Source organism: Thamnophis elegans, chromosome 16 (assembly GCF_009769535.1).
Source record: "Thamnophis elegans isolate rThaEle1 chromosome 16, rThaEle1.pri, whole genome shotgun sequence".
NCBI classification, from domain to species: Eukaryota; Metazoa; Chordata; class Lepidosauria; order Squamata; family Colubridae; genus Thamnophis; species Thamnophis elegans.
Genome location: NC_045556.1, coordinates 34,897,938 through 34,910,039, shown reverse-complemented (window position 1 = coordinate 34,910,039; position 12,102 = coordinate 34,897,938). Strand labels below are relative to the sequence as shown.

Sequence of the window (12,102 nt, the reverse complement as noted above, 5' to 3'; positions counted from 1 at the left end):
AGCTAATGACTCAGACGCAATTCACAGGTTCTCACCGATGTGTGGGCAACCAACCAAGGCCGCCAACATATTTGCTCATAATCATTATTTCAGCCCTCGGGGGGATCGCTTTTGAAATAAAATAGCACACACGTGCTGAGCTTTTCGGTGTTAAAAATAACCTCAGGTGGGATTGTGTGCCAGGGATCCATGGGGAGTCTGCAACAGTCGTTAGTGTGGGAAATGGTCATAAGTCACTTGCGCTGGTGAGAGTTTCTATACCGCCAAGCACCAGTTATAGCTCGATGTAACACCCACCATCGTACATTAGAATCTGAAGCTCTCTCTGTAGGTTGCCCATACTTTGAACGTTGACATACACCATTTGAATGTTGAGTATAGGGTCTCCAGCTTCAGCAGCGGGGTTGGACTAGAAGACCTCCAAGGTCCCTAGCTGAATAACTCTGTTATTAAGGCTCCTTGGTGCTCTCCGAACTTGGTTGCTTTCTTGCAGTAGTTTCAGGACCCAGCTAGGTTATATCATCAGCACTAGTGAGGATGATTTTCTCCCTTTTTTTTATACCATAGATCTGAGCTTAGTTTCTTGCGGACGATTCACGACCCAACTAGGTAACATCAGCAGTGCTAGAAGGAGTGTGATTTGCTCCTGTTTTTATACAGTATATCTGAGCTTAGTTTCTTGCGGACGTTTCATGGCCCAACTAGGTAGCATCATCAGTGCTACTAAGCGTGATTTTCTCCCTGTTTTTATACAGTAGATCTGAGTTTAGTTTCTTGCAGATGTTTCACAACCTAACTAGGTAACATCATCAGTGCTAGAAGGAGTGTGATTTTCTCCCTGTTTTTATTCAGTAGATCTGAGCTTGGTTTCTTGCAGACATTTCATGGCCCAACTAGGTAACATCATCAGTGCTAGAAGGAGTGTGATTTTCACTGGCATTGATGATGTTACCTAGTTGGGTCATGAAACATCTGCAAGAAAACCACCAAGCTCAGCAAGCACCAAAGGACCTCCTGTTTCAACTCTGAGCTACAAATATTCTCCTTTATGTTGTTTTGTTTATTACTTATAGTAAAGGACGAGAGTTACCGGCATTCATTCTACCCTCTCCCCCTCAAAAGTATTCTCGGCTATTAACTGACTTTTGGTGGGATGGAAGCCAAGAACAAAACCAAACAAAGAAAATGGCTTTTTAATGAAAGATTCAGATTAACAGTTGGAAGGGACCTTGTAGGTCATCTAGTCCAACCCCCCGCCCAAGCAGGAGACCCTGCACCATTTCTGACAGATGGCAGTCCAGTCTCTTCTTGAAAGCCTCCAGGGATGAAGCTCCCACAACTTCCGAAGGCAACTTCTGTTCCATGGGTTGATTGTTCTCGCTGTCAGAAAATTCCTCCTTATTTCCAGGTTGAATCTCTCCTTGGTCAGTTTCCATCCATTATTCCTTGTCTGGCCTTCAGGAAAATAGCTTGCCCCCCTCCTCTCTGAGGCAGCCCCTCAAATATTGGAAGACGGCTATCCTGTCTCCCCTGGTCCTTCTCTTCACTAGACTAGCCAGGCCCAGTTCCTGCAACCGTTCATCGTGTGTTTTAGCCTCCAGTCCCCTCATCATCTCTTCTCTACACTCTTTCTACAGGCTCAATATCCTTTATAGATTAACAGAGTTGGAAGAGACCTTGTAGGTCATCTAGTCCAACCCCCCGCCCAAGCAGGAGACCCTGCACCATTTCTGACAGATGGGCAGTCCAGTCTCTTCTTGAAAGCCTCCAGGGATGAAGCTCCCACAACTTCCGAAGGCAACAGCTGTTCCCTAGGTTGATTGTTCTCACTGTCAGAAAATTCCTCCTTATTTCCAGGTTGAATCTCTCCTTGGGCCTTCAGGTGCCTTGGAAAACAGCTTGACCCATTCCTCCTCTCTGGGGCAGCCCCTCAAATATCGGAAGCCTGTTATCCTGTCTCCTTCTCTTCCCTAGACTAGCCGTGCCCAGTTCCTGCAACCGTTCCTCGCATGTTTTAGCCTCCCCTCTGAATCTCATCGGAGGGGCATCTCGGGGAAGGGGAGATGCCAGACCGAGGAGGACTTGCCCCAAAAGAAGGGCTTGCAAGATGCACACGTTTTGATGGATCATCTCCACATCCCAGCAGACCCCCCACATCCGAGCCCCACTCTTCTAGGAACTGCTAAGAAGGCCAAGAGTTCAATTTCCTCGCCTGTCGCAAGCTTCCAAACTCGCCGGGGCACGTTGGCGCCTGTGGTGCAGCTTCCCATTTCTGTAGGGTCAGCAGGCTGGGAAGGGAGAAGGGTGGGTGGGTGTGGGGGAGGACCTCTCTCCGCCCCCCTGCTTCGGCTCCTCTTGTTCTCTGGCCCATTGTGGCTCCCCCCCTTCTTTGCGTTGCAAAGTTTGGACAGCGTCCAGCTAAGTGGGCTGAGCAACAGCTCGAAGTAGGAGGGGATGAGAGAGGAAGGAGGAGGAGGAGGAGGAGAGAGCGCCAAAGGCAGCCCCTGGCTTTGCAACACCGACACACAACACACACATCTGCTCTTTTCCCGTAGCCTCCTCCGTCAGGGGTTGCCATAGAAACTGGAGTGACATAGAAGAAGGAGAAGAAGAAGGAGAAGAGCCTCCTGGGCCCAGGCGGAGGGAGAGAGCAGTTTATCTACCTCCGCCAACAACTTTCAGCACCCCTGGCGAAAGTTGCTGGGCCCAAGAGAAGGGATGGTGGGAAGGGGAGCCCGGCTGGATCCGTGGAGCTCAAGCGCTTAGGCTCTCTCGCACACACCGCCCCCACCATGGTGGGGGTGGCAGGACAGCGAAGGCAGCCAGGGAGGTAAGGGCTGTTGCGCGGGGTGTGTGTGATACAACGGTCCTACTTCTTCTTTACTCCCTCCCTCTTTCCTTCCCTCGTTTCTTCTCTCCTACTCCCCCTCCTTCCCTCCCTCCTTCCCCTTCCCTCCTTCCCTCCTTCCTTCCCTCCTTTCTTTTCTCCTTCTCTCCTTCCTTCCTTCCTTCCTTCCTTCTTTATTTATTTATTTCTTTCTCTTTTTTCCCTTTTTCTTTCTCTCTTTCCCTTTCCCTTCCTTCCTTTCTTTTTTCCATTCTTGCTTTCTTTTTTCCTTTTCTTTTTTCTCTTCTCCTTACTTTCTTCCCTCCCTCCCTCTTCCTTTTTTTGTCTCATTTTCTTTCCCTTTCTCTTCTCTTCTCCTCCTCTCCTCTCGTCCCCTTTCTTTTCCTTCCTTCCTCCTTTCCTCTCCTCTTCTCCTCTCTTCCCCTCTTCCCTTCTCCTCTCCTTTCTTTTCCTTTCCTTTTCCTTTCATTCTTCTTCCTTCCTCCCTCCTCCACTCCTTGCCTCTTCCCCTCTCTTCTCTTCTCTTCTCCTCTCCCCTCCTTTCTTTTCCTTTTCCTTCCTTTCCTTCCTTCCTTTCTCCTCCTCTCCTCTTTCCCTCTCTTCTTCTCTCCTCTTCTCCCCTCTCCTCTCGTTCCCTTTCTTCTTCCTTCCTTCCTTCCTCCTTTCCTCTCCTCTTCCCCTCTCTTCCCCTCTTCCCTTCTCCTCTCCTTTCTTTTCCTTTTCCTTTCATTCTTCTTCCTCTCTCCCTCCTCCTCTCCTCTCCTTGTCCCCTCTCTTCTCTTCTCCTCTCCCCTCCTTTCCTTTCCTTTTCCTTCCTTCCCTTCCTTCCTTCCTCCTCCTCTCCTCTTCCCTTCTCTTCTTCTCTCTTCTCTCCTCGCCTCCTTTTCACTCTCCAATTCCCGAACACTTTTTCCTTGGCTTTGTCCAATTCAGCAACTCACTCCTCTTCCGGGGACTTGAGGCCTGCCCACCCTTCCCTCCCTCCCTTCCCTTCCAAAGGCAAAGCTAGAAAAGGGGAATTTGGAAACCATGTTTTTGATCTCTCTGCCATGGGGCATGGTAGGGGGAGGCAGAGGGCATGGCCCAGGGTAGCCGGAAGGCTACACAGCTGCCTCTCTTTTGTTTCTGGCTTAGAGGAAGGAAGAGGGCTTGCTTTTCTCTTGGCTCAGTTCTATCCTGGAAGACGGACAGAGGATCTGGGGTTTGTTTTGTTTTGTTTTTAATTTTGAAACACCAAACAGTGCCCTCCCTTCAGTAGTGGGCAGATATGCCTGATGAGAGAGAGACAGAGAGACAGAGGCAGACAGACAGACAGACATAAAGGTAGAAAGGATAGATAGATAGATAGATAGATAGATAGATAGATAGATAGATAGATAGATAGATAGATAGATAGACAGACAGACAGACAGACAGACAGACAGACAGAAAGGTAGAAAGGTAGAAAGGATAGATAGATAGATAGATAGATAGATAGATAGATAGATAGATAGATAGATAGATAGATAGATAGATAGATAGAAATAGATAGAGACAGAGAGAGAGAGAGAGAGAGAGAGACAGACAGACAGAAAGAGAGACAGACAGAAAGAAAGGATAGAAAGGGTAGATAGATGATAGATAGATAGATAGATAGATAGATAGATAGATAGATAGATATACAGAGAAAGAGACAGACACAGAGAGAAAGATAGAGAGGATAGAGAGAGAGAGTGAGGGAGACACAGAGAAACAGAGAGAGAGAGAGAGAGATAGAAAGAAAGGATAGAAAAGATAGATGGATAGATAGATAGATAGATAGATAGATAGATAGATAGATAGATAGGCAGACAGAAAGATATAGATAGAGAGAGATAGTGAGGGAGACACAGAGAAAGAGAGAGAGAGACAGCAAGAGGCAGGCAGGCAGACAGAAAGACAGACAGAAAGACAAAAGATGGATGGATGGATGGATGGATGGATGGGCAGGCAGAATGGATAGAGGTGATGAATGGATGGATGGATGGACAGACAGACAGATTCTCACACATATGAGAGAATGAGAGCAGAGCGCAATACCCCATGAAATTGACAAAGGCTGAAAACTCAGAAGAAAGAGGACAAAATAACACCCACTTTCCCAGTTACAGGATCCCACCCACCCACCCACAGATGGGGCTACTGCTCCCTTGTTGCCTTCCATCTAAGGGCAATCACTGCCCCGCTCATCTGGGGTTATGGGCCAGGAGAGGCTGCGGCTGGGTTACGTCTTGCTGAGATGTGCAGGTTTTGTGATAACATTGTGCCATTCAATGAAGGCTCACCAGGGTTGAGAAATGGATGTCTGATTCATGGGGCCCAGATAAAGTTGTTGTTGTTGTCGTCATCATCGTCATCACCACCACCATCATCATCATCATCATCATCATCATCATCATCACACACACTGTTTTATCTTCTTGATCCAGTAGTGGAGTCATCCAAGGTCACATGATGAAAAACTTTCACAATTGTTTGCATGGAAGTTGTTGTTGTTATTAGTTGCAAAATTGTGTCCGACCCATTGTGACCCCATGGACCATGTTCCTCCAGGCCTTCCTGTCCTCTACCATCCTCTGGAGTCCATTTAAGCTCACGCTGGCTGCTTTGGTGACTCCATCCAGCCACCTCCTTCTCTGCCATCCCCTTCTTCTTTTGCCCTCCATCGTTCCCAGCATGAGGCTCTTCTCCAGGGAGTCCTTTCTTCTCATTAGGTGGCCAAAGTACTTGAGTTTCCTCTTCAGGATCTGGCCTTCTAAAGAGCAGTCAGGGTTGATCTCCTCTAGGACTGACCGGTTGGATGGCCTTGCAGTCCAAGGGACTTGATGCAGGAGCACCAGAGTTCAAAGGCCTCCATTCTTTGGCGCTCAGCCTTCCTTATGGTCCAACTTTCACAGCCATCCATTGCATCTATATAGAGTGCATATTGTAGAAGAGCAACAAAGATGATTAGGGAGCTGAAAGCTAAAACATACGAGGAATGGTTGCAGGAATTGGACATGTCCAGTTTAATGAAAAGAAGGACTAGCAGGGACATGATAGCAGTCTTCCAAATATCTATGGGGGCTGCCACAAAGAAGAAGGGGTCAACCTGTTCTCCAAAGCACCAGAAGAGGCAACAGATGGAAACTCATCAAGGAGAGAAACACTAAGGAGGAATTTCCTGAGCGCGAGAACAATCAACCAGCGGGACAGAAGTTGCCTCCAGAAGTTGTGAATTCTCCAACACTGGAGGATTTAAGAAGAGATTGGACAACCATTTGTCTGGAATGGAATCGGGCCTCCTTCTCGCAGCTGAAAGTTCCTCCTTGGGAGAAGTTGATACCTTGGAAGAAGAAGAAAGAAGCAGGGAAAATCCAAGGGGAAGGGCACGCCTCCAAGCCCTTTCCTCAAAGTTGGGGGGCAGAGAACCGCAGATGGGCATGGATCTCGTTAGCCCAACAAAGGCCTGAAGAGGCAAGCAGAAGGCAGGCAGATGCTGGGATTCTGCACCCTTCCAGAGGTTCTTTCCTGAGCAGGACTTAAGCCGGGGTGGGTGGGGGGAAGTGAGCAAGACCGGTGGGTGTGCAAAACAGGCGAGGGAACGTGGCACGCGTGGGCCAGATCAAAGCTGGAGACCTGTGCCAGGGGGAGAGCGGGGACTTCAAAAGCAGAAAGCGAGGGGAAGGTGAGAAGAACAGGTGGGCCTTCTCTCTCCCCTTGCAAAGAAAGAAGGTTGTGATTGTCTCCAGCTCAGAGCACTTTTGTCTGTGTGTGTATGTGAGAGAGAGAGAGAGAGAGTGACCTTGGCCAAACCCTCCTAGCCTGCCTTCTGCTATCGTCCCCGTTCTTTCTCTAATATGGTTTTTAAATATACAGTTCTCGCAGCTGTTAGCAATTAGCGGCTGAAACCGCCCTGGGCCCCCCGGCAAGGAGAATTTTAACGCTGTTCTGCTTGGCTATCAGAAAGCGAGGGAGGAAATTGGACTCTTCTTCGCTTGCACCTTGCAAGCTCGGTTGGGACGGAAGCTCGGAGCAAGGTCCCGCACGCCCAGGAGACAGCGGAGGAATTCCATTGTGTTTTCGAAGCACCGAGGGGAAGGACGTGGAACGTTAATTTCCTCCAGGATATGATTTGCAGGAGCGGGAAGGGTGTCTCTTTGTGGCTTCCCTTCTTCGTTCTCTCTCAGATGAAAGGAATCGTGGGGCAGTTTATCTAAAGCTTATCCAAGGGTGAGGAGGGGATCACATGTTTCTGTTAATGTGGGAGATAACCAGGCTGAGATTGAAAGAGAGGTCAAATGGCGACATCAGTCATGAGTTCCTTCGCTGCCCACAAGAGACCTAAATCCAGCCAACCGTGAATTCTTTATCTCCCGCCAACTTGCTTTGACTGTTAGCAGTTCAGATTCAGGTAGAGACTCTAAGCTTACAATAAAGCTTTATACCCATTTGAACTGCCTATGAGTGCCTTCGCGTCCTCAAGAGACCTAAGTCCAGCCCGCCGTGAATTCCTTATCTCCCGCCAACTGGCTTTGACTGTTAGTAGTTGAGATTCAGCTAGGGACCCTAAGCTTACAATAAATCTTTATACCCATTTGAACTGGCTGGATCTCCTGATTCTCCTGGCGCTTGACAGCTGATCTACAACATGGCCATCTAGTTCTAACCAGGTTCCTTCTCTCTTCCCTCAGAATCATGAATGGAAGCGACTGAGGACCCGTCAAACTGACCACCGGAAGATACCCACTCCAAGGTTACCTTCGCTAAGGATGTTCTGCTTATCTCTTCTGCTCCTGGCTGGATTTTCAACGTGTTCGGGGTCTGAAGTCAATCCAGGTATGAATTAGGTATAATCCAGGTATAACTAAACGGGAATATCTCTTCTTTCCCTTAAATGTCTCCCATTCCATTTCTACCCAGTCCATCAGTAACAGTTGTAAGTCTCCACAAAAATGGGCATATCTTTTATGGGCTATTATTTCAAGATGCCATTTCTTTTCGTTTTCCATTCAAGGTTTATTTATTTATTTTAAGACAAATTATACGTATTGTAGGAACAAAGCGTTGCCTGGATCTTTGCTTTAACATCCTCTCATTTACAGAGTCCGTTCTACATCATAGTTTCATTTTCACTTTGTGCCAAGTTATTCTCTTCCATTACTTTTTCATCTTTATGATTATTATTTTTCTTAATACTTAAACAATATCTTGCATTGCCCCTTCAAAGTCGCACCAAATTTCTCATTTTCTCCATTTGGTATATTTTGCTATGAACAGCCTACCTCCTCTAATTCAATTTAAGCATAGAGAGCATTTTCCCCCCCAAAATTTTCTACAATTAACAATAGGCTATCGTTTCTTTATTTCTTAATTGGTTACGTCACAATAACAATCTTACTACTCTTCTCTTTAGTCTACTAATGTAACTCTTTCCCCCTTTCTTCCTCTTTTAACCATTTTCTCCCGGGCTCTCAAAAATTCCAGTTTTAATTCTTTCCCTTCTTCTTCCCCTTTCCCCTAACTTCTTTTTCTTTTTGCTGTTTTTGTGGTTGTTGTATCTTTTAGAGCCGAGGTGGCGCAGTGGTTAGAGTACAGTACTGCAGCCACTTCAGCTGACTGCTAGCTGCAGTTCGGCAGTTCAAATCTTACCGGCTCAAGGTTGACTCAGCCTTCCATCCTTCCGAGGTGGGTAAAATGACGACCCAGACTGTGGGGGCAATATGCTGACTCTGTAAACCGCTTAGAAAAGGCTGAAAGCCCTATGAAGCGGTATATAAGTCTAACTGCTATTGCTATTTTTTTCAGTGTATTTACTTTCATTATTCTAGTAACTTTCCCCAGGGTTTTCCATGTTCTCCTCCTTTCCTTACTATTTTGTGGTTTCCTTTTTGGGAGCTCTCCCCTTTATCTATTTTTCCCTTGTGACTGTAAATCCCAGTGAAATCTTCTATCTGCTTTTTATTTTCAATACTTCCTTTTCCCACCTTATCTTCCTGTCCCTCATTTATCTCCCCTTTTACTCCCTCCTATTTCTTGTTCTGTATGTCCCCTTTGATTTCCCAGCTTTCCTTGTTAGCAGATTTTTTAAATTATTTTTTCCCTTCTACAACACCTTACAGTCATTACATCAACATTGTTATGTCATCAAACCTGTACATGTATATAATATTTCGCTTCTATATTTACACACCTTTATACACAGTTCTATATATATTTTTATACATATTGTTTTTTTGGCTTAATTAATTTTATTCTTGTTTTGCAGCCATTTGTACCAATTGTTCCAAATTTCATAATATTCCGACTCTTCTTCATCTTTTCATTTCAGTGTTAATTTGTCCATCTCTGCACAATCCAAAGGTTTTTTTAATCACTAATTCGTCCAAGGGGGTATTATTTTGTTTCCAGCATTGGGCAAATGCTATTCTAGCTGTAGTTAGCAGATGTGTTAATATGTACTTAATTTTCTTTGTATATTTCCCTTTGATTATTCCCAGCAGAAAGATTTCGGGTTTGTATTTTATCTGTTCTCCTGTAATTTCTTGCACCCATTACCAATTTTTTGTCCAATATTTTTGTGTTTCCGGGCAGGTCCACCATATGTGATAATAGGTCCCTTGTACTTTTTTACACTTCCATCAGGTCGGCTTCATGTTTGGATTTCCCAGCTTTCCTTTACCAATTAACATTTTTACATGCGCTTTTCAGCAACACAAATAGTTCATCATACATCCAAATCTCCATTATACAACTTTAACTATTTCACTGTTTTAACAGATTTTTAAATTTTGGGGTTCTACCACATTGAATTGCAAATTTAGGGACTCAAGATGTCATTTCTCGGCAGTGTTGATGATGCAAGTCTCAGCCACTCGTCCCGCGATTTAGGAAACGTAAAAGAGACACCGGAATCCAGAGGTTAACACCCAGCCAATCCATCATGTGTGTTTCTTAAATCCGATTTCTTGCCTCCAGATGGGAATAGATAAATATTTTCCCCTTCCTTCTGCTCGGGGGATGTAAATATAGAAAAAGGACAACAAGAGCCGTATTTGTTGTCCATGAAGAGCCAAGATAGAAAATAGCTCCTTATTCTGAGCTATCTTTGATTTTAGATTTAGATTTTTAGATTTTATTGGAAATTTATATGCCGCCCTTTTCCCTGAGGGGACTCAGGGCGGCTTACAACAGTGAAGGGAAGGGAGTGCAAGACAAGACTTAAAAAGAAAAGAATCGTGATTAAAAGAAAATTGATCATAAAAACACAACATTCACTCAACATTCGGGCGGGGTGAGAGTAATCCTATCCCCAGGCCTGACGGGATAGCCAGTTCTTAAGGGCTGTGCGGAAGGCCTGGACTGTGGTGAGGGTACGGATCTCCACGGGGAGGTTGTTCCATAATGTCGGAGCAGCAACTGAGAAGGCTCTCCTCCGCGTAGTCGCCAGTCGGCACTGACTGGCGGATGGAATTCGGAGGAGGCCTACTCTGTGCGATCTGATGGGACGCAGGGAGGTAATTGGCAGGAGGCGGTCTCTCAAATAGTCAGATCCACTACCATGGAGCGCTTTATAGGTGGTAAGTAAGACCTTGAAGTGCACCCGACGATCAACAGGTAGCCAGCGCAGCTCACGGAGGATTGGTGTTATATGGGCGAACCGTGGTGCGCCCATGATCACTCGCGCGGCCGCGTTCTGGACTAGCTGAAGTCGCCGGATGCTCTTCAAGGGCAGCCCCATGTAGAGCACATTGCAGTATTCCAGCCTAGAGATCACAAGGGCTCGAGTGACTGTTGTGAGAGCCTCCCGGTTCAGGTAGGGCCGCAACTGGCGCACCAGGCGAACCTGGGCAAATGCCCCCCTGGTCACAGCCGACAAGTGGTGGTCAAAACTCAGCTGTGGATCCAGGAGGACTCCCAAGTTGCGGACCCTATCTGAGGGGAATAAATTTTGCCCCCCCAGCCTGATAGGTGGAACGTTAGCCAAATTTTGGGAGGAAAACACAACAGCCACTCGGTCTTGTCTGGGTTGAGTACCAGTTTGTTAGCTCTCATCCAGTCTTTAACAGCCTCAAGGCCCCGGTTCATCACGTCCACCGCTTCATTGAGTTGGCACGGGGCGGACAGATACAACTGAGTATCGTCCGCATACTGGTGGTATTTTATCCCGTGCCTTCGAATGATCTCGCCCAGCGGTTTCATGTATATGTTAAATAGCAGGGGGGACAGAACCGAACCCTGCGGCACCCCATAGGTTAGGGGCCTCGGGGACGATCTCTCCCTCCCCACCAACACCGACTGCGACCTGTCCGAGAGGTAGGAGGAGAACCACTGTAAAACAGTGCCGCCCACCCCCACCTCCCGCAGTCGTCGCAGAAGGATACCATGGTCGATGGTATCGAAAGCCGCTGAGAGGTCGAGGAGAACCAGGATGGACGCATAGCCTCCATCTCTGGCTCTCCAGAGATCATCGGTCAATGCGACCAAAGCGGTTTCAGTGCTGTAACCGGGCCTGAAGCCAGACTGGAAGGGGTCAAGGTAGTTAGCTTCCTCCAAGGTACGCTGAAGCTGTAAGGCCACCACCTTCTCAACAACCTTCCCCAGAAAGGGGAGGTTGGAGACTGGACGATAGTTGTTAAGAACTGCTGGATCCAAGGACGGTTTCTTCAGGAGGGGCCTCACCACCGCCGCCTTAAGCGCGGTGGGGAGGTGTCCCTCCCGAAGAGAGGCGGTAACAACCGCCTGGATCCAGCCTCGTGTCACCTCTCTGCTGTTGGCAGTCAGCCAAGAGGGACACGGGTCCAGTATGCAGGTGGAGGAACTCACAGCTCGCATAGCCTTGTCCACATCCCCGGAGGCAACATCCTGAAACTCAACCCAGAGATGGTCTACCAAGTTATTCCCCTGTGTCCCGGCTGGATCTGCAGGGGTGGAGTCCAGTTCCGATCGAAACCGAGCAATTTTGTCCGCCAAGAACTGACTATATTCCTCAGCCTTACCCTGCAGGGGGTTCCCCGTCTCCCTCCTATTTAGGAGGGAGCGGGTTATCCTAAACAGGGCGGCTGGGCGAGACTCGGCGGACGCTACCAAGGAGGCAATGTGTGATCTTTTGGCAGTTCTCAATGCCCAAATATACTCCTTGGTGCAAGCTGTCAACAGTGCTCGGTTCGATACGGACCTGTCGGATCTCCACCGGTGCTCTAGGCGTCTCCTCCGGCGCTTTATCTCGCGGAGCTCCTCGGTGAACCAAGGGGGTC

General features: G+C 47.4%; 1 protein-coding gene across 1 annotated transcript in view; it reads left to right on the top strand.

Moving 5' to 3' along the window:
- The first annotated feature begins 2,497 nt into the window (after nucleotides 1-2,497).
- LOC116519552 (discoidin domain-containing receptor 2-like) overlaps nucleotides 2,498-12,102 on the top strand; it is a 32,341-nt gene continuing 22,736 nt past the window's right edge. The window contains exons 1-2 of the mRNA XM_032233474.1: nucleotides 2,498-2,830; nucleotides 7,540-7,684. Coding sequence (XP_032089365.1) covers nucleotides 7,618-7,684 — 67 coding nt within the window. The 5' untranslated portion in view covers nucleotides 2,498-2,830; nucleotides 7,540-7,617. The remainder of the gene's footprint in view (nucleotides 2,831-7,539; nucleotides 7,685-12,102) is intronic.